Source organism: Herpailurus yagouaroundi, unplaced genomic scaffold (genome assembly GCF_014898765.1).
Source record: "Herpailurus yagouaroundi ecotype Mexico unplaced genomic scaffold, PumYag 186, whole genome shotgun sequence".
Taxonomy (NCBI): domain Eukaryota; kingdom Metazoa; phylum Chordata; class Mammalia; order Carnivora; family Felidae; genus Herpailurus; species Herpailurus yagouaroundi.
In genome coordinates, this window is record NW_024412417.1 from 29,995,924 (window position 1) to 30,021,764 (window position 25,841).

The 25,841-nt window shown below is 41.2% G+C and overlaps 1 protein-coding gene across 1 annotated transcript in view; it reads right to left on the bottom strand.

The window, feature by feature from the left end:
- SNTB1 (syntrophin beta 1) overlaps window positions 1-25,841 on the bottom strand; it is a 240,483-nt gene that overhangs the window by 134,771 nt on the left and 79,871 nt on the right. Inside the window, exon 2 of the mRNA XM_040494335.1 lies at window positions 962-1,178. Within this exon, the coding sequence (XP_040350269.1) occupies window positions 962-1,178 (217 nt within the window). The remainder of the gene's footprint in view (window positions 1-961; window positions 1,179-25,841) is intronic.

The window sequence follows — 25,841 nt, forward strand, 5'->3', positions numbered from 1 at the left end:
AGATGCTTTCTGTTCAGACGAGTTAAAGCAAGATGTCTGGGGGAACAGGGACCCACATATTTGCTGGTCTTGCTGGACTCCTTATAATTTCCATGGATTGGGTGATAGATCTATCCCGAGGCACGAGAAATCGTGTACAGACTTTGAGAAATAGCACTCCAGGGTTGGATCAAAGCCACTCCCTTTTTGTCTCTTAAGCATAAAGAGAAGTTTAGAGCAGAAAATTGCATTAAGGATCCTCCCATCGAAACTTCCAAGGACACAGTTGAGGACACTGAGGCCCAGAGGGGGCTGATGTGCGTGCTACTACTACCTAACATTATAATGAATATCATCATCGGGGCGCCTGGGTGGATCAGTTGGTTAAATGTCCGACCTTGGCTCAGGTCATGATCTCACGGTTCATGAGTTCAAGCCCTGTGTTGGGTTCTATGCTGACAGCGCAGACCCTGGAGCCTGCTTCAGATTCTGTGTGTGTCTCTCTCTCTGCCCCTTCCCCACTCATGCTCCCTCTTTCTCAAAAATAAATAAACTTAAAGAAAATTTTAAATAATAATAAATATTATTATAGCTTATATTCAGGAAGGTTTTCCTGCCGTAAGCACTTCATGTAGATTTCCAACTCAGCGAGGTATCTATTTCAATTATTCCCATTTTGCAGATGACAAAACTGAGATTTATTGGTTTAAGAAACTTGCCCAAAGTCACATAAGCTAGCAATGGGAGGCCCAGAGAAGACACTTAGGATCTTGACTCCAATTCAACTCTTTCCAGAACCAAAGCTCAGCACACAGATTTCTCATGAAGATAAAAGAAAGGAAGGGAATGAGGGAGGGATGGCTTGAACACACAACATTATCTCTGTGGGGCCCTTTCAGGCTATTCTTTGGAAACCTTTGAGTGTTTTCAGAACACAGGCACAGGCCTAGCAATGTCAGAGGAGATCCCTGGCCCTCTTTACCTGTTCTCAGGGTCAGCCAAGGCCATACTCCGAGTGACATAACACATCTTGAGGGGGATGCTTTTCCGATCTCTGTGGAAGGAGAAGGGCTGCGAGGACAGAGGGTCTGAGGAGCCGCCCCCTAACCGAGGCGATTCTGGTGGAGGTGTTTCCCAGCCGATCTCAGATACTGGGGAGCCTTTCTTCACATAGGGTGTGGCTTCTCGCATGTATTTCACTGCAAAAAAAAAAAAAAAAAAAAAAAGACAACAGAGTTTTTAAGTACATCAGGGCTGGATTTCTGGAAGGTCTGATTGAGTTTTTCAAAACTTGCATTAGATGAGGTCTTAATACTGAACCTCTTAAACTCTAAGCAAGATCCACAACTTCTGTGCTTCTCAAAATAGTTTTTCTGTTATTTAAATTCTATACCAAAGCGGTTTTTAGAACTTGCTATTACGATGACCTGAACTTGAGAATTACTTTCAGCTTTTTTCAACTATGACAACTTTTATCTTTTCTGATTATAAGTTGCATTCTGGGGAAGAGGCTGAAAGACAAATGCGCAGAGAAGGAGAAAGCATAACTTAGGCTTAAAGGCACATGACTGTTCAATATAGAAGTTGGGAATTTGGTAGCCACATTCTCTATCCACGGCATGATTTTTCTGTGCAGAAGCAAGAATAGGATTTTCAATTTAATACCACTAAGCACATACAGTATGCAAAAAAAAAAAAAAAAAAACTTACATAAAAGGATACTCATTTTGCAATTGAAAAAAAATCTGTAAGAGCAAAAATACCTTCTGAAGGAGCTGAAAACTAGGACCAACCTAAATGTCTATAAGAAAAATAATAAACTGTAAGACAGTTGTACAGTCATTTTAAAAAATGAGACATAGCTATAGATGTGTTGTAGAAAGATCTATAAGATCTATTATTAGTTTAAAAAATGTTAGACAGAAGTACATATACTTTAATCTTTTGCATATAAATCATAAATACATAGGCTTATATATATATAAGTTATATATATATAACTATTTCTGGATAGAAACATACGAAAATGTTAACAGCAGTTAGCTCTTGGGAGTGGAAATAAAAGCCAAGCTGACGAAGAGTAGACTTTACTATTCATTTATCACTCTTTTATACCATTTTTATGTTTAGCCAATATGTACATATTACTTTTGTGAAATTATAAAAAAACATAAATAGTTCAAAAGCTGAGTATAGACTGAAATCCTGCTCTTCGATGTGTTTCCTTGGTCTTAATAAGCTATTTGCCAAGGTGTCTGGGTGGCTCAGCTGGTTAAGGTCTGACTCTTGATTTCTGCTCAGGTCATGATCTCGTGGTTTGTGAGTTCGAGCTCCACACTGGGGTCTGCACTGAAGGCATAGAGTCTGCTTGGGATTCTTGCTCTTCCTCTCTCCCAGCCTCTCCCCTGCTCATGCTCATGCTCGCTCTCTCTCCCAAAATAAAAAAAATATTTTTAAAAAAAGAAGGGTTTTTTTTGCCTATTCCGAATTTAAACATTTGGTCCATAGACAGCTTTTGAATTGACAGGGCAGCTAGCTTCTTGGAACAATGCAACATAAACATCCATATCTTTTCCTCTATCACTCGCACAGTCTGCTTCTGTGCTCCTCTGTGGCGGGGAGGGCGGGATTGGCGAAGTTCCTTACCGGTGTCTGATTTTACAAATGGCAATGGACTGGAATGGGTACAAACTAGAGGATATTTACTCTAGATCGTTGATGATTCAAGTCCACAAACTAATGCCTTTACCATGCAAGACAAGGGGCCGGGTTTACAGAGACTGCAAAAATAAACAATAGACAGTTTCCTACTAAAGAGTTTAAAACCATGGGTGACTACAGTGGATGCTGCTGGGTCCCCTCAGATCCTTTCCACCAGTCTGAGCATGTATTTCCTAGCTGCCAGTGTTCGTTGAGAACTCTTAGCTGCCGGCTTGCTCTGGAAAACAGCTGTTAAACCAACAGAAGCCACCAAGTCTGGGAAGCTACAAAGTTGCTGCCTGATCCCCCAGATGGAGGCTCTGCTTCTCAGGAGCCCCACCCAAGACAATGATACAACACAAGTGCATAAACAGCACACAAAACAGAATGAGCTGAGTGTTAGAACAGGAATAAAGTATGTTGAAAAAACTCACAAGGAAACTGCATCTAGGAGCATGAGTGACAAGTTAGGTTCATAGCAATTTAATAAGCAGGCCAAACACACCGAGGTGCATGCAATATGGGCAGGGATTGGGGAACTCAGTCATAGGTATCAAAAATAGCCATACTAATTCAAGACAGAGGAGATGTCATTTAATACCAACACATATTTGAAAAGGAGATTTCAGGGTTTTCACTGAATATAAGTGCAGTTAGGAGAAAACAGCTCCACGGTCACCACAAATCTGGTAGCACAGGCTGCAGTCACAGAAGAAGAAAGGGCATTCATGGACAGTGTATTTTAAGGCATATTGTTTATTTGTGGGCAATATACTTAAAAGGGAACACAAACATACCTAAGTACAAATGCAGAAAATCTAAGGGGACAGATTTAAGCTGTCCAAAGCCAGAATGAACAGACCGGTTTTGAAGACACTGAATTTTTTTAATCTCTAAAAATGTTTTGGTAGGAGCTAGAACACAGCTTAGCTTTGTATAGAATCATACTTGTTGATAAACAGGAAATTCAAATATAGCTGAGATGGTTTGAAGGTTCTCCTTTGGTTGCATTATTATGCTTCTGGCTGGAGTAGGGAATGAGTGTTGTAGAAGTGAGAATCCAGAGGTGCTTCATGGAATAGATGTCAACTGAACCTGAACTTGGCTTTAAAGGGAAGATAGGACTTCAGAGAGTGGAGACAGGAATAACAATCCTTCTTTTATATAGTGCACTCTGACTTACACTTTGTATTGAAATCACATAGGGAAGAAAGTTGCCTCAGTTTGAAGGGGAATAAAGAAAGAACATTTATTCTATACCTAAAGATGTGCCAAGTATGGAACCAGATGTTTTATATACCTTCCCGCCTTTAAGCACGACCATATTTACTTTTTAAAATTTTTTAAAGGTTTACTTATTTTTGAGAGAGAGAGACAGAGACAGAGACAGAGTACAAGTGGGGGAGGGGGCAGAGAGAGAGAGGGAGACAGAATCCGAAGCAGGCTCCAGGCTCCGAGCTATCAACACAGAGCCCAACATGGGGCCCGAACTCATGAATCATGAGATCATGACCTGAGCCGAAGTTGGAAGCTTAAATGACTGAGCCACCCAGGCGCCCCAAGGCACCACCTTATTTATAAGGTAACCAAGATCCAGAGAAAAAATGGGCAAGGGGTCTTTCATTGTTTGAGTGTCCATGTATCCATAAGCAATAAGAAAATAAATTGCTATTCTTTTCAGACCCTACTAGAAAGAAATGTTCTGTAGAACTATTCTTATTCTGATGGACACTAGGAACTTTACATATGTTATCCCTTACAAGGCTAATATTATTTTATACATCAACACAACAATGCATGGAAGTTTCACTCATGTGGCTGGTAAGTAGTGGAGCTGGAGTTTGACTTCCCAGAGATCACATTCTTTCATGGAATCTGGCTACCCCACCTAGACAAAAAAAGGCAAAATGACAAGCTACTAGGTTTGGACTTCATTCCATAGGCAGTGGTGATAGCCATGGTGGTATTGGTCTATGAGTGAGGGAATGACAGAATCAGAAGTTAGCTACAGACAGCAAAGGATGATCAGGTGTACTAAAGAGAAAAGAAATCAGAGGTAGATCAACTAATTACAGAGCCATAGAGAGTTGCTGCCAAGAGATATCCCGAGCAATACTCAAAATATCCATGGAAAGTGTAAGGAGTCTCAGAAATTTGTGGTTTGATTCACTCACGGGCAGAAGCACGGGGAGTATGGCAAGTCTTAGCCCAGAAGCAAATATTTACCAAGTAACCACTTCCTGTGCAGCACAGAGCTTGAGGAATTTATGACGGAGAGAAGACATAGCAACCAACATCTTGACGAAAGGACACCCCATTGGAAATGATATCCCAAAACAGTAATCCTTTTAACTGACCAGCTGAAAATAAAGACAGAGAAATTAAGAAAGTAGGTATGATAACTTATTCATTCAGCCAAAATCCATGAGTGATTTATTATGTGCTGAGGACTATACTGTCCATGAGTGATGATTTAAAAAAAAAGTGTCCCTATTTAAAAGAAATGTAAGCCTAGAAAAGGGGGAAGCAAAGAATTGAGTAGATGACATGAGTTCTTGTGTTAAATCTTAAACCTGGTTTAAGTAGGTCCCAAGCTAGACAAGTCTCTAGGGAACTGGCAAAATCAATGGCAAATCCTTTCTGGAGGAAGGCAATTTCATCCTAGGCTTCGAGGAATCCCTGTGAATCACTTTCAAGGGCAATGAACAGCATAAAATCTAAGAAAACTTACACATAGGGAAACAAGGTAGCATGAGCAAGAACTGGTAAAAATAACTGACAGCAGTGACAGTCCCAACACAGAAGACAAAGCAACAGATATGTTTACCGTGTGTAAAGAAGCAAATGAAAAGCCCGAGAGAATCTTCCAGAGAGTATTTTTAAAAAGTGACCTAACAGGGGCGCCTGGGTGGCTCAGTCGGTTGAGCATCCGACTTCTTCGGCTCAGGTCATGATCTCGCGGTTTGTGGGTTCAAGCCCTGCGTCGGGCTCTGTGCTAAGAGCTCGGAGCCTGGAGCCTGCTTCAGATTCTGTCTCCCGCTCTCTCTGCCCATCCCCCATTCATGCTCTCTCTCTCTCTCTCTCTCTCTCTCTCTCTCTCTCTCTATCAAAAATAAATAAAATGTAAAAAAAAAAAAAATTTAAAAAGTGACCTAACACTTGGTAAAATAACCAAAAGAAATATCTAGTAGTCGCAGTACCGGTAATAATAATTATTGCTACATAATACATAATTATAATAATAAACCAGAATTAAAACTTCAATAGGTAGACATATCAAAAGAAGGAATTAGTGAGTGACTTGTAGATCAGAAGAAATCATACAGAATGTAGCACAAAGGTATTTAAAAAATGGAAAACATGGAATAGAGAAGTGGAAGATGAAGTGAGAAGGTCTAATGTATGTCTAACTGGAGCCCCAGAAGGAAAGGGTAGACAGAATGTGGCAGAGGCTAAGGATTTTCCTGAAGGAAAGACAGCAATCCATGACTACAAGAAACCTGACTTAATTTTGATGAACAACACCAGGGCTCTTCCCCAGTGAAGCCAAACAGAAATAAAGGATCCTCCTGCTTTCTACCTCAGGCACACTATGTTTCTTCTGAAAGCCTTAGATACCACCTCCCCTTTTCACTAGTTTTGGGAGGAGAGCTCAGCAGAATCCCTAAATGAGTCCAGAGATCTCTGGAACCATCAGAAAACAAGTTTTCAATTTCAAGAGGGAAAAAAACAAAACAAAACAAAATGAAAACAGATTATCATCATTGTTCCTGAACAAGGTATACTGAAACCACTGAACTGTTTCCACATCTGTCCTGAGAAAGAACAGGTAACATCAACGCCTCCCTGAGTAAAGCCCCTTTGTTCATGAATCTTGCTTCTTGTTGATATGTGTAGAAAACAGAAAATGGAGAAACTTGTTTCTGTATATAACAAAGAAAGCAACAGAAAATTGCCACTGTATTTCTCCAAGGGCCCACAAGTTTTGGTCCAGAAGGAGTAGTAAAAGTATCAGAATATCCCTTCTTGCTACAAGACTTGGTCATCAGTTATGTGCATAAATTCTACTGTCAAGCAGTAGAATCACCAATTGAGGCCTAAGGCTAAGTCCCTTCTCTCCTCAAGCAGACAGTAAGAACAACGTGGCCATGCCTGGGTGTGGTAAAAGAGTGCCTCTAACAGAAAAGAAAGTGTATGTGAAACCTTTTCATGGTTTTTTTGTGCCTTGGCCTCCTGAGATTTCTACACATTGCAGTCAAAATAATGAGAGAATGGTCTAATTCAGGAGGGTGAAGTGTTTCCCAAAGACTATATCTGACTGCAACAGGTGTTCCAAATTATAGTGTACTGAATGATATAGAGGTCTGTTTTTCTTTTACTAAAAATCTACAGCAAAAGAAAAGGGCTGCCAGGGCGGCTTTGCTCCCTGGAGTTGTGAGGGGCTCCGTCCTATGCCCCCTTCCTCTTCTGCATCTCTAGCAGGTCATCTGTTAATCCAATATGGCTGCTTGAGTTCCAGTCGTATGAACCAAATTTCCATCAGCAGGAAGAAAGAAGAAGAGGACACACCATGCTTCCTCCTTTAAGAACACTTTTCAGAGGTCAATTCATTATATCTGCTTACAAACCATCTACCAGAATTTAGCCACATGGCCATTTCTAGAGGGAAAAGAAATTTTACTCTTAACTCTGGGTAACTTGGTGCCCATCCAGTTAAAAAGTGAGGAGGAGAGGCCACTATTGTGGAAGAAGAAGAGAATAGATACGAAAGGAAACTTTCAGTTTCTACCACACAAAGCTATCCCTAATTCTGTCAGCTCATCACAACTAGGTTTTATAACACAGAAGTACAAATAAATGGTTGGAGAAAGCACTTAAAATCACAATGACTAGATCTCATGAACTCTGCAAAGTGTTCTTTGTGTACTAACTCGTTAGAACCTCACAACCATTCTATGATACAAGCTGTTCGAACATCCTCATTTTACCAAAGATGCAGTGATGGAAAAGGGTTAAGTCATATCCCCAAATTATAGTGCTGGAAAAGGCAGAAGCATGAGTCAAATCCAAGCAGCCTGGCTCCACAGTTCTTGCTTTTAACTACAAAGTAATACTGTTTCTCACACTTTTTTTTTTTTATTATTAATTGAATGTGTGTGTATTTAAGCCAACATTTTTATGCACTGGGAGAAAACATCCAATTAAGTGGCTATTGCCTGTAACATAAGAGAGCTTGATTTTGTAAGCCTAAACTATTAAACTATGGCATTTCAATAAATGCCTTTTAAGACACTGTAATATGTATGCATAATAGAGGGTTTAACCTGGCAGAACTGAACAGCTAGTGTCTGCATAATTACACCTCCATGTGCTTACAAGACAGTAATTTCAGGCAAAGAGCTGTTGAAACCGATCAAGAAGCAGCCAGGCCCCAGTTTGGGGTGCCTCATAATCAGAACTAATTAATAAACCTGCCCTTTCTGGGCATCATGAATTAAAAACTGTGGTTGAGCAATTAAAATTCCAATCTTCACTTGTGAAAAAAGGGGAGGAGAGCAGGAAGGAGTGGTCTTCGAACCAATAATCCACCAAGTCACTTTCAATATGTTTCTGGTTTGTCATCTCAAGGACGAGCAGTTGTGAAGATTTCAAAAGACCCTTCCGTGAAGCCCAAGTTTGCGAAGGCCCCAAGTTGCCACAATTAAATCTTTGTTGAGGCGGCCAGATGACATTTGAAAGGAAAAGCACACACAGGCTACTAATGAGGAAATGCTCTAGGCAAATCCAATCAGCTCTCCTACTAGGCTGGTTTCTGAGGAGCCAGCAAGTCCCTCTGATATGTGCAACTCGCCTTCTTAAAAATAACAACAAAAACCAAAAAAAAAAAAAAAAAAAAAAAAAAAAATTTCCAGATTACAGGAAGGAAAAGAAATATTTCATTAGTCTGGGGGCTGTGAACACAAAACGTGCATTTTTCTTTTTTTTTTTTTTAATTTTTTTTTCAACGTTTATTTATTTTTGGGACAGAGAGAGACAGAGCATGAACGGGGGAGGGGCAGAGAGAGAGGGAGACACAGAATCGGAAACAGGCTCCAGGCTCTGAGCCATCAGCCCAGAGCCTGACGCGGGGCTCGAACTCACGGACCGTGAGATCGTGACCTGGCTGAAGTCGGACGCTTAACCGACTGCGCCACCCAGGCGCCCCAGAACGTGCATTTTTCTAATGTGGTTAAGGGGAAAGGGGACCAGCTGGAGGCAAGAAATCTGGGTGTTAGGGCCACGAGTGAAACTTTCAGGTTGGGGCCAGGTTAGTGACAGTGGAATTTGCTGACAAAATGCAATATAAGACTTTTCCTTAATGGCATTTTCCTAGGTCATCTTAGGAAAGAAGCAGAGGGAGATCATCAATATTTCCAGAAAAGCCAAGAAATGGGGAAAGAAGTAACACAAGCTTCTTGAAGGGTACAGCTAAGCTCTCGGGAGGTGGAGTGGTGAGGTGGATGTGGGAGTTGGGGACGAGCTCTGCCCCTAACTAGCTGTCTAGCCCTGGGCAAGTGGGAGAGTCACTTCCCCTGCTGGACCTCATTTTCTTCACCTTCAAACATTCTATAATTCCTTAGGAAGTTAACTCTTCTGACAACATAAAAGAATTTTTTTTTTCTTACCTCATCTTGCTGTTGTGTCTCCACCAGCAAATAGCCCTGTTAAAATGTGTGCCACATTTTTAGTCCTTAGGTAGACGTATCTTCTGACTTCCTACCAAACTCTACAGGCTTCCGACAAATGTGACAATAAGTCTGTGTTGAGATTAAGTTCTCAAGTTACTTTTCCTTTGGTTTGGCGGAGTTGTCTAGAAGAATCATTGCTTTCATTCATTTACCAACATTCATTTCTCTTCCATCATGCTGGGGTGGGGAGGGTGGTCCTTGAAGGTAGGATTTTAAGAGACATTTGAAGGATGGTCCAGAGGCTATCATGAAGTCATAAGGACATTCTGGGTGAAGGTGATGAGTTTTGTTTTTGTTTTTGCTTTTAAGATTAATTAATTAACTAATTTGTTTCGAGAGGAAGAAAGAGCATGAGCAGGGTAGGGGCAGAGAGGAAGAAAGAGAGAATCCTAAGCAGGCTCTTCAAGGTCAGCATGGAGCCCGACACATGGCTTGAACTCATGAACTGTGAGATCGTGATTTGAGCTGAAATCAAGAGTCAGCTGCTTAACCAACTGAGCCACCCAGGCATCCGATTGCTGCTGAGTTTTAATATGTGGCACCAGGAATACAATAGATTCGTTGTGCATTTGCTGAATAATTATTGCCCTACAATTAAAAATCTATCTTGAAATTATCCTATTTTAGATAGTACAGTTATTCGATGTGATCTGCCTTGATTCTTCAACGAAGCAAAATCATTGCCCCCAGGGATGCCTCCAGAGACCTGTGGAGACTATCCTATTCCATGACTGCTATAAAAGCACACTGACAGGTTTGGTTATCCATTAATTCAACAAACGTTTACTGAGCTCCTGCTATGGGCTCAGGGCCCCGAGTGTTGGAGTTATTCCAGTCAACAAGACAGACTGGGTGCCTGCCCTTGAGGTGATTGCATTGAGGTGTAAGTGTGCATGCTGGGGGGTGGGTAGGAGACGTTAGTCCAATAGATAAACGCTCCAGAACATTGCTCGGAGAGAGACACACACTAGAGGACTGGGGTCTGTCCCAGTTCACATAGAGCCACTCAAAAGCTGGCCTCTGCCCACCTCTTGTTGTCATCTCAGCTGACTACCTCTTGGTCTCCACAGTTCATACGTCAGCCAGAGGGAAATTCTTTTTAATCCTCTGAACATGCCATGCTCTCTCCTGCCTCTGTTCTTGGCAAATGTGGTTTCTTCTGCATGGAAACCATTTCTCTCTACAACCTGTAAGTCTAGTTCAAGTAAAAACCTCCTTTTTTTTTTCTTTTTAATTTATATCCCAGTTAGTTAGCATATAGTGCAATGATTTCAGGAGTAGATTCCAGTGATTCATTCCCTATGGATAACACCCAGTGCTCATCCCAACAAGTGTCCTCCTTAATGCCCCTTGTCCATTTATCCCATCCACCCACCCACAACCCCTCCAGCAACCATCAGCTTGTCCTCTTTACTTAAGAGTCTCTTATGTTTTCTCCCCCTCCCTGCTTTTATATTATTTTTGCTTCCCTTCCCTTATGTTCGTCTGTTTTGTATCTTAACTTCCACATATGAGTGAAGTCATATATTTGTCTTTCTCTGACTGACTTATTTCGCTTAGCATAATACCCTCCAGTTCCATCCACGTTGTTGCAAGTGGCAAGATCTCATTCTCTTTGATTGCCAAGTAATACTCCATTGTGTATACATGAATATATACCACATCTTCTTTATCCATTCATCTGTTGATGGCCATTTGAGCTCTTTCCATATGTCGATTTCCATATCGACAATGGCTATTGTCGATAGTGCTGCTATAAACACTGGGGTGCATGTGCCCCTTCGAAACAGCACACCTGTATCCCTTGGATAAATACCTAGTAGTGCAATTGCTGGGTCGTAGGGTAGTTCTATTTTTAACTTTTTGAGGAACCTCCATACTGTTTTCCAGAGTGGCTGCACCAGTTTGCATTCCCAAAAAACCTCCTTCTTAAATCGTCCAGATATGCCTTCCTTAGGCTTCAACCATGCTTTGTGACCTCCACTGATATCAGCAGCATCAGGACATAAACATTATGAGAATGGCTTATGCCATGCAAGGTACCATGCTCCTCTTCTTACAAACATTGAAGCACTTGCACATCACATGCAATTATTTGTTTGTACATAGGTCTCTCTGGTGGAATCATAAGGTCCTCAAAGTTGAGTAACTACTTTACAGTAGAAGTTAAACCTCTCGACTCTGGAGCCACAGTGCATAATTTCAAATCTTGCCTCTGCCACTTATGGCAGTCAGTTAACTGGGAGGTTAAGTTTCCTTAATCTTTCAATGCCTCCATTTTATCTGTAAAATGGGGATAAGTAGTAGTGCCTACCTCGGAGAGCTGCTGGAGGATCAAATGAACTAATATACACCAAGGGCTCAGAACTGGGTCTGGCACATGGTAAGTGTTCATTAGCGTTAGAACAAAGGGAAACTTGCTATTCATATCCATATCCAAGCAATTAACACAATGCCCATCTGTAAAATTGTTGAGTAAATGAATAACAATGTTACTTAGGATCTCCAAGATAGAAATTTTCAAAGATTTGTTCTTGAGGAGGAAGAGTCTTATAAATGAACAGCAGAGGCCAGAGAGTATCTGTCACTTGTTGAAAGTTTCAAGACAAAGAGGGAACAGAGGAAGGTCAGAAATCCATTTCTTCTGTCCTGTAGAATGGAGGTTGGCAAGCTTTTTATGTAAAAGGCAAGACAGAAAATTTGGGGGGCTTGGGCACCTTCAAATCTTTGTCACAACTGTTCCATTCTAGCATGAAAGAGCCACAGACAATGTGTAAACAAGTCTGGTTGCATTCCAGTGACTATATATATATATATATACACACACACACACACACACACACATATACACACACACACATATACATATATGTATATACACATATATACATATATACACATATACATATATACATATATAAACATATATACATATATACGCATATATACATATATATATATATATATATTTTTTTTTTTTACAAAAACAGGCAGTGGCCTTCATTCGACCATGGAGCTTTAGACAAGTAACAATAACTAGCAATTATTGACTATTTACTATGCATTGGGCTCCGCTCAAGATGTCTGAGGTATACTAGCTTATTTCAAAGAGACTCTATGAAGTAGGGATATCGTTACACCCGCCTTACAAGCAAGGAGAGCGTTTCACAGAGAGTTGAAGTGACTTGCCCAAGGTCACAGAACAGAGATGGGCAGAGCTGGAGTCTGGAATGAAGCAGTCCCGCTCCAAAGCGCCCAGTCCTGATCCCTAGAAAGGGAATGAGCTCTTTCCTTGCACCCTGGACGTTGTCTCCACATGTGGCCAGATGTTCATGCCCAAGTCCTGTTTGCTCAACCATGAAAATTTTAGAAATCATGCCTTTACAACACCATTTTGTCTGAAATGTCTTCTGTATATTCCTTTTCTTGTCTTGAACCCAAATCTTACTCCTGTAATTTGTATTCACTGATCATGGCTCTACTCTGCAGAGATACACAAAGCATCTTGAGCCTCATGTAAACTAATAATACATAAGTGTTTGGCTTTCTATGAAGACAAAGATAAACCAGATTAAGAGGAGACTGCCCAACTGGTACCTTGCTCACTTCGCATCCAGATGTTATAGGGCTCCGGATCCACATTCTCTCAGAGCCTAAAGGTGTTAATGGATGAACTTAGTGTGTGACAGGCATCACAGATGTTGCTTTTACTACTTCAGGCTCCTAGACAAAGCTGGAAGAGACACCCAATCCCTCAGATGACAAAACTAAGATTTTCAGAGTTTCACAAAGGCCCAAACAAAAAGAAATATAAAACGGATAAGATGGAATATTTTGTCATTGTGTGTTCAAAATAAGCATCATTGTAACAAGTAAGATAGGAAGAAGTGTATTATAGTTAATGTGAAGGAAAGCTCTAGGGATTTCCATAGCTATGGCTGCCATAATATGACATTAGGCTCCACCGATAGAAGTATGGTGATCACAGGAGAGGACAGTTTCCCTCTTTACCACTGATCGGCCCATACCTGAAACAGGTTGGTCAATGTTTAAATGAGGGTAAGAAGGATGACCGTGTTGTTGAAAAGTTCAAGAAATAAAGAAACCATAAATTAAATGGGAGACCTTAAAGCACAGAAGGGAGGAGTCTGGAGTCTGATTGCTGGGGTCTAATTCCTCGCTCTCCTATAGCTAAGCTCTGTGGACTTAAGCAAATTACTTAGTTTCCCCATATGTTAATTCTTTCACCGATCTCATAGAATTGTTGTGAGGATTACGTGAGTTAATATAAGGAAAAAAAATAAATGTTTAGGAAACTTGACATAATAAACATCATGAGGGTCAGTTGCCATTATTGGGAGTTAGCCTGCGAAAGAGAAGATTTAGGGAACCTGAAAAGTGGTGGATTGGGCTAAACTCACTCTGTGTATCTCTGGGGAATAGAGCCACAGTTAGTGAATACAAATTATGGGGGCAAAATTTGGGCTCAATGTAAGAAAACACACTGTGAGGTAGGGGGTTCCTTATTGCCAATGACATAGAAGCAGAAACCAGGTGAGGTATGTCCCATGTTGCAGAAAAGATCTGTCTACTCTGTGGAAGAACAGATTGTTTCTTAAATCCCTTCAGGCTGTCAAGTTCTATCTTCTTTCTGGAATTTGGGTGGTTAAGATGCCTACTCCAGAGATGCCTACTCCAATACAGTGAGGGCACGTCATGGTTGTATACCACATAAAACCATGCTGTCCATTCCTTTATTCTTATATGCTTATTACCTGCATATCAGTTGTATGACAAAGGGACAGTTAGTCAAGCTCAGTCTTAGAATCCTCATCTGTAAAATAAGGAACACGATGCATTCCTAAGAGAAGCCATACAATGTAGTAGTTTAATAAATGAGCTCCAGGGGCATCTGGGTGGCTCAGTCGGCTGAGTGTCCAACTTCGGCTCAGGTCATGATCTCGCGGTTCGTGAGTTCAAGCCCCGCCTCAGGCTCTCTGCTGTCAGCGTGGAGCCCACCTCAGATCCTCTGTCCCCACCCCCCACCTTCTGTACTTCCCCCACTTGTGCTCTCTCTCTCAAAAGTAAACATTAAAAAAATGAGCTCCATCGTCAAAGGATATGGGTTTAAATCCAAACCTATTTACAAGCTGGGCTTCTCAGAACAAGGTATGCAACCTCTCTCTCAGTTTCCTCACCTGATAATAACAGTACCTATCTCAAAGAATTTTTATGAGGATTAAATAATTTTTTAAAATGTATACAAAGCTCTTAGGACAGTGCCTGGCACATACTCGGGACTCCCATTTAACTATTACTAACATGTTGTTGCTGTTGTTCTGAGATTTAAATGAGAAAATGCATTGCAGGGCCACCGATTTCTTTTCTAACTCGAGGAGTGTCAAAATCACCAGTGCTTGAAAGTATTATTTCACTATTTATTCACTGCATATAAAGTAAGCCCCTACTCTGTGCTCAGTGGGACTAGACACTGCAAGATGGATAATCGCTCAGACTTGCAAGTTCTTGCTTCTGAGGATTTTATGCCCGTGCCAACGAGAAAAGGCACACAAGCCTAAAACCTGGGAGTTGCTATAGAAAATAATTCAGTACACACACAAACAGCCTATATCGTCAGGTATAACCAAGTTGAGAGGGCATGGATTCTGACGTCTACAGGCTCGACCCATCAACAATTTGCTGTGGGCTCCTCACCACTGCAAATAATCATAAATTCTCCTCCTTGGGAAAATGCGGTAACTATTTTAACAGCTATCCCTTAACATCTGAAGACAGGAAGTGAGTAACGGGCTGAAAGAATGTCTGAATACTCAAGCCCTAATAATTGTTTTTGCTCTTTCCTAGACAGAAGATCCTATGTGAATAGGACTTTACGTCACAAGACAGGAAGCCCTGCTCTCACTCCCTCCTTACAGGCAGCTCTGGAAAATAAACCTCTATTATTCCAGGTGGAGCTTGGTGAAAACATCCTGCAAATCAAACTCGGACTCAGTAAATTTGCAGCTACTTTTCAGTGGCAGAAGCCCAGAGCATAAAGGACACTACGTTAAATAAACAAAACATCATTACCAACGGCAGACCCAGGCCAGGTCTATTTTCCTATTTCTTTTTTTTTTTTTTTTTTTTTTTAATCCTAGCCCAGATATGCTGCAGACCCAAAGTAATCATACAGGCATATGGAGGAAAGGGAGGGGGGCTCTGAAACATCAGGTTTCTCAAACTAGACAAGGTTATTAACACCTGCTGTTTCAAAAGTGCATTACACTTTAAAACACTCCCATGTGCACACTTTCATTTCATCCTTACTGTCATCTTCACAGAACTACGCATGAACTAGAAGTCCTACAAGAATCTGACTACGCATTTATTTGCTTGAGACTTCCATGGCTCAAGAGGTAAGAGCCTAGCAACTTTCCCCACCAAATTCTACCCCCTGCACAGTACACATACTACATACACCCAAACACATCTTGCTCAACAGAACGAATGCCTACAGAACTCACCTCATGTTCTGGATTTTCTCCTAAAGGCCAAATGTAGCTTGGCCTTGTTTGCAACTCTCCAAAAACTACGAGAAGTCGATCAGGATGACATAAGAGAGGCCTAAGCAGGCAAACTTCTTGGATATGCCTGTGAGAGCCAGGAGAATAAAACTTTACATGTTTTTCCTCTAAACCTCTTGACTGGACTCTAAACAGTCAAGATAGACGGGCTTGTTTTTGTTGTTTGTTTGTTTTGCTTTATATTTTTATTTTTTGTTAATGTTTATTTTTGAGAGAGAGAGACAGAGCGCGTGTGGGGGAGGGGCAGAGAGAGAGGAAGACACAGAATCCAAAGCAGGGTCCAGGCTCTGAGCTGTCAGCACAGATCCTGATGCGGGGCTCAAACTCACTAACCACGAGACCATGACCTGAGCTGAAGTCAGATGCTTAATCGACTGAGCCACCCAGGTGCCCCAGTTTTGCTTTTTAAAGAGGTCAGGAGGGGATGATGGTAAGCATCAGAGAACAGATACAATTTTTTTATAATAAATAGACCCACAGGAAAATTTAACAACAAAAGACGTGAGAAAACTGAGGTTCAGAGAGTTTAAATACCTTACTTCCAGTAAGCAGAAGCCCTAGAATTTGAGCCCTCATGTTCTAAATCTAATATCCAATCTCATAAATTTAATAACCACAGCTGTAACAATACAACTGGTTTATTATCATGCAGACATAGGCTAGATTATTGTGCCTAATGAGTAATGAATTGCTATGAAACCTGGGAATATCTCTGGGTATGAGGGGGTTACATTAATAAACATTCTCTAATGGTCATATCAGAATTCAAATTATCAAAATATTCCGCATCTGTCATAATGGAAAAATCTAAAGGTAGCATAGGCAAGATCAAAAAAATAGACACCCCCTGGAGTATTTCATGAAATAAAAAATGTACAAAAATCAGCATTCTACATAGAAGGGGGAAATAACAGATACAAAAAAGATTAAAAAGATAATAAAATAACACTTTCTATAGATTTAGGATAATAAATTTGAAGAGTTAAAGAAATGAATTCCTAGAAAAAAATAAACTTACTCAAACTGACCTCAGTAGAAATAGGAAGCATGGCTAGTCCTATAACACTCAGAATGGAAACACTCTGGTTACTATCCTTACCACAAAGAAAACACCAGAACCAGATATTAGCAGTGGATTCTACCAAATTTTAAAAGATACATCACTCAAACTATTTCAGAAAACAAAGACAGAGTCTCCCCCAATTTAATTTATGAAGCTAATAAAATGTTAATAATGAAACCAGACAAAGAAAATTTCAGAAAGGGAAAGTGCAAACCCATTTCATTCACAAATTTAAGTGTAAAAATTCTAAACAAAATATTAGCAAACCAAGTCCAAAAATGTATAGAGAAGACAGAACAGGTTTGGTCTGGGGGATCTTTAGGAATTTGCTTTAGAAGCATTTTTGGTAGACTTTGCCTTAGGGCAACAAAATTTAAAGTATGTAAAAATTTTTATATGATTTTTTTCAAATTACGCAGTATTAAAGGTGTTATTTACATTATATTTCAAGTACTCTTCCAGCCTATAGAAAACTATTGAATTTAATACCTAGAGTCAGCAAACCACATCATGATTTTAGTACGTGTCTAGAAACAATATCATGAATTACAAAACTGATTGGAGATACTTTTTAGTCTGCGTGCCCCAGGCTAATTAAAAATCTGGTTTTAGTCTCTGCCAGTGAATATCTGGGTTCCAATGTTCTATCACAAATAAAGGTTTGCCCCTTGCACAAGCCAAAAAGATTTCTGGTTTAGATTCTTCTCATTGGGCAGGCAGATATGCCTTAAAATATTTTCTGACAATTATTTTGAGGTGCATATTGGTACCTAGGTAAAGTGGACTTTTAGAACACTTCTGAATATGTGCTAGATATTATCCAGCTGAATATTTATAGCAAATATATGAGTTATGTGTCATTAGCCCCATTTAACAGTTACAGATACTAAGGCTTAGGAATGTCAGGAAATGTTCCATGCAGCCATTTGTGGAGGAGTCAGAAGCATAAGCCAGATTGGTCTGAGTGGAAGCCTGTAATCCTTTAGCTAAACCATACTGGTTCTTGAGTAACCCAATAAGCTTCCTGTTTAGTTTGAGCTTTCCATTCACAACACCCACAACCTCCTCGCTCATCTTTGCTGTTCCTAGATTAGATCTCAGAACAGAGATAATGTTTTAGACAGAAGGAAGGGTTTAAGTCATCTGTTCAATTCAATGGCTACTTCCCTTTTGAGCTTTCATCTTTATTTACCTTTTGACCTTTGCTTGGCCCTGGGCTGTCTGCAAAAAAGGGAGGGTGAGGAGAAGGTGGTGGAGCTATGGATAACTTGGAACATAAGAAAATATCATTAAGGTTGCAACCCCTAAAATGATTCTCGGCTCTTACAGATCTGTCCCTGTTGTCTTTGTTTCTGGAAGGTCTGCCTTAGTTGGAAATGACAAAGGAAACTACCATTTATGGTACAACTTTTTAAATAAGACACTATAAATATAGTATCTGGTTTAATACACATAACTCCAATAGATTAGTATTGTGAAATAGGAAATCCTGGTTGTGAATTACAGACTGAACACTCTCACTGTCCACTGACACGGCCATCCAGGTTTCCCTCATACAAACATCCATGGAAACCACTGTAGATGTAGCCAGATATCTTGAACCAAAGAATCCAAAGTACTTTGCATGGAAAAATATAAATGCTTTACTCTCTATTAGGCTCCAAACTTTTCACTCCTTTTCCTTTTTTGTTCAACATAATGCTTAGCTAAAATATAAATACCTTTTAGGATCAGCCTACAAGTCATGTAGGATTTGTGACCTGAGCAGGCTCAAGAAGGCTCTGATATAAAGTAATCAAGTACTTACAGTCTAATATGTTATCTGTAATAACAGAAGAAGAACCCAGATAACAAACTTTTACCATTACAACAGTGCATTCTGTTTGTCATGTATTAAAAAAAAAAAAAAAAAAGACTTTTTTTTCTCTACTATCCTTGGGTAAGGCCCAAATACTTTTTAAATGGACATTCTGCTTTAAGAAAATACACCCACATTAAACTATATACTATACTAATTACTTCCCAGAAATGGTTCCTTCTAGTTCAACAATCATTTACAAACATTAAGATATATTTCATTGAATCATACCCAGAGTTCATGGAATCATGGGCTTACAAGTGAATTATACTTGGAATGAATTTTCTACCAGAACTTAGAAATATATGGCATTATTCATACAGTGAACAAAGTACATCCAATTCTAAATTGTTCAACGATGCCTGTTGCCAAAACAAAGAGGTAGGGAAAGAAGCATTGGAACTACTAAATCTTAGCTTTAGATGCATTTCTCTGATGTGATGAAAAATTAATTATGGGCCACTTGGAAAGGTACAGCACAGAGATTTCACATTATAAGACACATAATAATGGTAAACCCATTAACACCACAGGAGCATTTATTCTTCCCTTAACCAAAACTGTGAATAGACACTTATGAACTATCTATAAATGACCACATTTATGTCTCACAACAGCCCATTTTACATATGAATAAGCTGAAGCTCAGACAGGTTTACTTGCCCACCATTACATGCATCACATGCAGCAGGGTGGGAATCCGAACCCACTTTATGACTCCAGCTCTAGCCATTAACCACCGTATAGGCTGTGCATCTGAGACACTGGTCCCCTTCTTTTTCCTCTTTCCAGCATCCAGCATGTGCTTTCAGACACAGATCCCTACTCCCAGGATTAAAAGCATCTGAAAATGCACTGACCCCAGAATCGAATAATATAAATATCATTATTCTTGGAAATTGTTCTAGAGTGGAAAACATTGGACTTGAGAGTTAGGATCCCTGTGTTGAAGCCCAGCTCTTTCCTTCAGCTGCATAATGATGGGCTACTCATTTAATCTTCCTAAAGCTCAGCCTCCTCATCAGTGCAAACCAACAGAAATTGTACTTTTTAAAATTTAGGCATAATTTATATAGAGTGAAGTGCTCAGATCTTAAGTGTATCACTCAGTTAGTTTTCATGAATGCATATTAAGACACAGTACATTTCCATCAGCCTAGAAATTTCCCTCATGTTCCTTTTCAGTCAACCATCCCTCACCCCATTCTACAGAAAAGCAACCTGATTTGCTTACCCTAGAATTTTCTATAATGCAATTACACAGTATATAGTTGTCTGTGTGTCTTTGGCTGCTTCCACTTGGCAAAATATTTTTGAGATTCACCCATGTTGTAGTGTGTAATAATTGTCCATTCCCAATAATAGCAATTTGATACAAGTATTCAAAGAGATAATGTACACTATTACCAATTAAAGGCTCTCCTCCAAAACTGTCATTATTCAAAACAGGAAACCTACGAATAGAAGGGGAGGAAAATCTAAATCTATCACAGGCTGGAATAGATTTGGAGAAAGGGGTTCATTATTAGTGGCTCTTATATAATATTCTTTATATGTTTAAGAACATCGAAGCCAGAGACACTTATATTTGGTGTTTTGGGTGCAACTGGATTGAATTTAGCCTCCCAGACAAGAACTTAATTTTCTGCCATGCAGAGACAATTTTGATCCCGTACCTTCCCAGTGTATTTCTGAAATATCCCATTTGCCCACCACAGAGGTGGAGGTCACTTTACTCAGAAAATTACATGTGAGAGGCCAGCATGTGAAAAGCCATGTGTTAACGCTAGCCTTCAGCGAGGGCCAAAGTTTATGGGGTCAATTTTGGCCAGCTGTGTAATTCAATTTTTCCAAAGGGAGCAGGAGTCTGGTCCTCACGAGCACAAAACCAATGCTGCATTTCACAGAAGGCGATTTGGCCACAAGAAATAAATCCACACTCTAGAAGGAAACGGAACCATTGAGATGCATATCTTAAGTCCTTTCTTCATGGCGGAGGCATTCTTCACTAGAAGCATGGTCTAAATAAGAAGCAGGTATCATTCCCAAAGGTCTTGCCTAACAATCAGTCCTAGAGGGTGAGGTATAAATATTCATACTCCAATTCCAAGCAAAAAGTTCAGAAGCCACACGAGTCTTGGAAATGACCCCTTGTTCGGGTGGTAACTTGGGCAAGAAGAATGCCCTAGAGGGACACATGAAGGTATACAAAATTTATTGAAATATGAAGTCACATTTCGAGCAAGGTATAGAAGAAATCTCCTCAAAGTTCCTGCAAGCCTGTGGGTGGAAGTTTCTATCCTGCTTCCTGCAGAAACAACATCTGTTCTTACATTCAACACAAGCCACCTCTGATATTTATTGCATTGGCTGAATGCTGAAAGCATCTGAAATGTTCAACCTCTTGATCTGTCAGCAGTTTGATTTCTGTGAAAAGATGAGCTACATAATAGCACAAAATGGAGAAATTTCATGTACCCAAAAGACATAAATCCCCAATACAATCAAATTCTCTTTCCATACACAACTGTGCAAGTTGTAGAAAATACATCCAACCTTTACCTTAGAACTTTCTCTTTATGTTCCTCTACGTGTATAGCTCTGTTTCCTTTACTAAGGTACACTCAAGGTCATTCAGTTGTGACTTAACCCATTCACTTCTCCGAAACACATTTAGATTAAATGCAGGAAAGTGAAACCATATGTTTGGTCTCATTAAGCTCACAATATCCTTATGGGAGAAACAGGGAATTTGGTTCATTATCCTAACTGTTGATGAAGGATAAATTGGTTATATTTAAGTGGGGTTTACATTTTGTTTTTATCCAATGTTCAAGTGTCTTGATTCTCATCAAAATGTGAGGCTGGCAGTTACTCAACAGAGGCCAGAAAACAGCAAATTAGTCTGCATCATATGAGTTGTGCATCTGGGGGGAAAAAGTAGTTAAAAAAGAAAAAAAAAAAACCAGACTTGGGTTTTATGATTTAAAGATGTCCCTGTTTAAAAGACTAATAAACAAAAGATGCCTGGAAGGTACAAAAACCTAGGAACCTGGACAGGACTTGATGAAATCTCTATGCAAGACTTCATGTGATGTTGAGCACTGAGCACCACGACTTGGCACAGACCAGAGAGTCGCATTACCAGAGGCTGAAATGACAAGTAAGAGAGGGGGCGCTGCTTCTCCCCTGTGTCTTCTCTTCCCCATCTCGTATCTCTGAAGTGCTCCCTGCATTCCAGATCCTGTCCTGCTTGCACAGCAGTGGAGGAAATATTTTGAGAAACGAATCAAGAATCTGGACTAATCAAAAAACCTGTTCTCGAACTCATCAAGGAGCTAGGGTTTCTGGAGAAAGCAATGAAAAGAACCACCTTATAATAATCTGTAATGGTCCTATTTATCTTGGGAAATTCCTTCTGACTTAATCTAAGTTCAATCCCTCGGTCCTGCTAGAGCCCTGGGAATCTTCTTGGGGAGTTATGATGAGTGGTTTAAATCATCTCTTCTGCTGGACTCTGGGCTTCTTCATAAGCAGAAAACGAACTCAGGTCTTTCATCCCTGTTGTTTTAGGGCTGAGCTCATAGTTGGTGCCCAATAAATGTTTGATGAATATATGAATAAATGAATGAGTGAATAAAAGAATCCATTTTCCTACCTCAAGCACATTTGCCATAGACTGACTGCCTGAGGGTACAGAACATACTCTGTGCAGAATTCTATTATTATTATTGACTCTTCATTCCAAATATACTTCAAAGGGTTTGTTATTTTCTTCACATATCACACAGACAAGACCAAAAAAAGATTCCTTAGCCAACATTCTAGGCAAACCATCCTACCCTGTGAAAGCCAGTATTTGTAGTTAATCATCTATTCCAGCATCTGATTTTACAAATACAGGTCCTCCCTCCCTTGGGGAGGATGCTAAAGGTTAAGATATAGGTCTCTGTTTTGGACAGTTGATGCTTAGGATTTTGACAGGTAATAAGAAGAATGTTTAGCAACGAGAAATGCCCACAGCTACATGCAGCGAGTTTCCTCCCATTGGAGGTTTCTGGAGGAGGCCGGAAGCCTACCGAGCAGCACCTTGGAGAGGAACTGAACATCACATTTCAGTTTGGATGCCCTTGACCTTCTCTTCAACCTGAAATCCTAAAACTTCATGCTTTAGCACTGCAAGCAGAAGTTTTTACAAGTACTATGAAGTAGTTTTAGGGCCTGCCATGAGGGCAAAGACCAAGAGGGCCCAAAGCTTGGGCTTCTCTGAACAGCAATTTCCTTACTGATCCCCTCATGGGAATTTTCATGAACTTTAATATTCTAGCCAAGGAAGCCAGTCCTCTCTGCACACATCCTTAGGTTTCCCCAGAAGTGACCCCTTTTGTTCATAGTGCAAGGCCCTCCAACTTGTCACCGAGTCTTCCCCTGGCTCAACACTCTTTAGGCTTTTCCTGTAGATCACTTTTTCCCCTGTGAAAGGTGGTTCAGCCTTCCTTGCAAACTAATCTCAGGCCTGTAGCAAGCTGTGCAGGAAAACATTAGGCAGACTGATTAGAATGTTCTGATTCTGATCCTCGGGCCACTAAGGACCTCACTGATAATGGAAATGCAGTTTAATGTTCCTTTTAGTTCTGCCTAGACGATATGAAATATCACCTGCTATCTATCACAGAGCCCGAGATGCAGTCCACTGAACCCCACGCAAACGGACCGGCTCTATATTAAGACTGCTCTCCCACCACATGAGTCGGGAGCTAAGACACTGAGCCCTTGCGGAAGGGCCGCCCCGGCCAAAGAAATGCTCGGATGACTCCAGTGGCCCAGGGAATGTGACTAAAACTCCTGCTCATCAGCTGCTTTTTTTTGGTTCTAACTTCGCCACAACACACTCTCTCTGATTTCAGTTTTACTGATAGAGATTCTCAGCTAGAGGATAATGCTAAGCCTCCAGGGCGCTGAGGTTTGCCTTCTCCGACAGGAGGAAGTCTCCATCTTTGCTGCAGAGGCTGGACAGGAGTCTACAGAGTTGACTTACATTGTCAGATGGGTCCTTCCCGCGGCCCAGATGATAAATGGCCAAGTATGACGTGCAGGGTCGAAGGGAGCTCAAGGCGGACTGTCTACTGTTTTGCTTAAAACAGAAATAGGTCCGAAGTCAGAAGCTGATTATTCAATCCCCACACTTTTAGAGAGAGAGAGATCTTGAGGGCATTTTAGAGAAAACAAAAGTGAAACGGGAAACAGAACCCTCTGTCCTCAAGTGGCTCAAAGAAGAGAGCACTTCCATGATGCCTGAGAACAGGCTTAAGGTAGAAGACAAGAGGTGCTGGATGTGTCTGTCCATCAGCCCAGAGCAGTCCTGCCCTCTGAACCAGACAAGAGAGGCCACTGCCCTGAGCTCTGCTCTTAGAGGGATCTGCTCTGGTCCTTCTGCAACCACACTCCTCCTCAAGGGCGGAGGAGTCCTCCGTGCCAAAGGCGTGCATCCACTTGGAGACTGTGGGCCCCTTCGGGACCCTGGAATTTCCTATCCAAATGGCTCCAAGCTGGATCCAGAGCATGCGGTAATCTCTCTTCCTTGTGCGTCCTCCTGAGGGTCTCGGAGCCACAGTATGCCAACTTCTAGGCTCAAGAGGGGCAAAAGGGACACATGCTTTTTGCAGGGGCAGGGTGTGGACAGAGCCTGTGTGGGCTGGGGTGTCCACACATGTGAGCCAAGAGCTTTGGAGCCAGGGTGGAAGAGAAGAGGATGCCGGCTTCAGCTCAGGCCCACTTCTCCTCCCTTGGTCCCCGGCCAGCTTTCCCTCCATTACTTCCTGTAGCAGAACCACAAAGTATCTGAGATTCTCAATGGAGCCCAGCACTGGAGGTGGCCAGATAGATTTTATCTAATGTTTGTTAAGTGTGGTTGATATCGTTAAAATAGTACGTGAGCCTCCATTTGTACTCACACCCAGAGCTCCGAAGATACTGGAGCCTGGTCCTCATGCCCGCCCTGCCCCCCACCTGCCCACTAACTGCTTCTGGGAGGGAAAGGACAAGAAAGACTAAGCATTATTTGGGAGGTGGGAAGTGAGGGTGCTGGCAGGCAGGTGGGAGGTGCTACAGAGCTACCAGAGCCAATGGAGAAGTGGAGGAAAAGTCAAATCACGCAAAGCAAAACAGAGCACAGGGAAGTCTGTGGTTCCCTGTAAAGTCCAGATGTTACAAGCACTCAGGCAAGAGTGTCAATTCCATTTAAGAAAGGAAGAAAGAATAACTCTCTTCTGCCTTGATTTTTCTGGTTCCAGAATTCCTTTGATACCAAGATAGGAAAGAGCAACAAAAGGCACTGACTTGGGTCTGCTTCAAACCCCAATTCTCTCACCATCTCAGAAGCAAAGAGCAGAGTGAGAGAAAGGCGTGTGTCACACTGGAGAGATTGAACAGAGAAGTAACACACTTAACGCAGTAATCCGCTTTCCACAGCTGGTTCCAAGCGACCATCCCCAACGTCCCTTACTCCACCCTGCACAAGTTCCCACTCCCCGCACACCCCTGTTTTGTGGACACAGGGATGACTGGCTGGGCTGGGTCTCTCTCCAGTTCGCTCAGTCTGGGAGGGCCAATGGGCTGATGTTCCTGCCCCGTGGCATTGTTCCACAGGACACTCTCCCCAAGCTGTGGCACAACCAGTGTAAGAAGATGGCCTCACTGTTGGACTCACGGTCTTTGTTTGACTTCCTCCCCCAAAAGCAGAGACTGAAACAAGGACTTGGGGGCAGGTGGCTTATTTAGGAGATGATTCCAAGAAGCACAAGTGAGGACGTGGGAAGAGAGAGACAGGGAAGAGGATAAGGCAATATGGTGTGCTGGGGCCTAAACTCATCCGCGCAGCTTCCACCTTTGCTCACATCGTTCCACCTATGGTGGGACATGCCTGACTT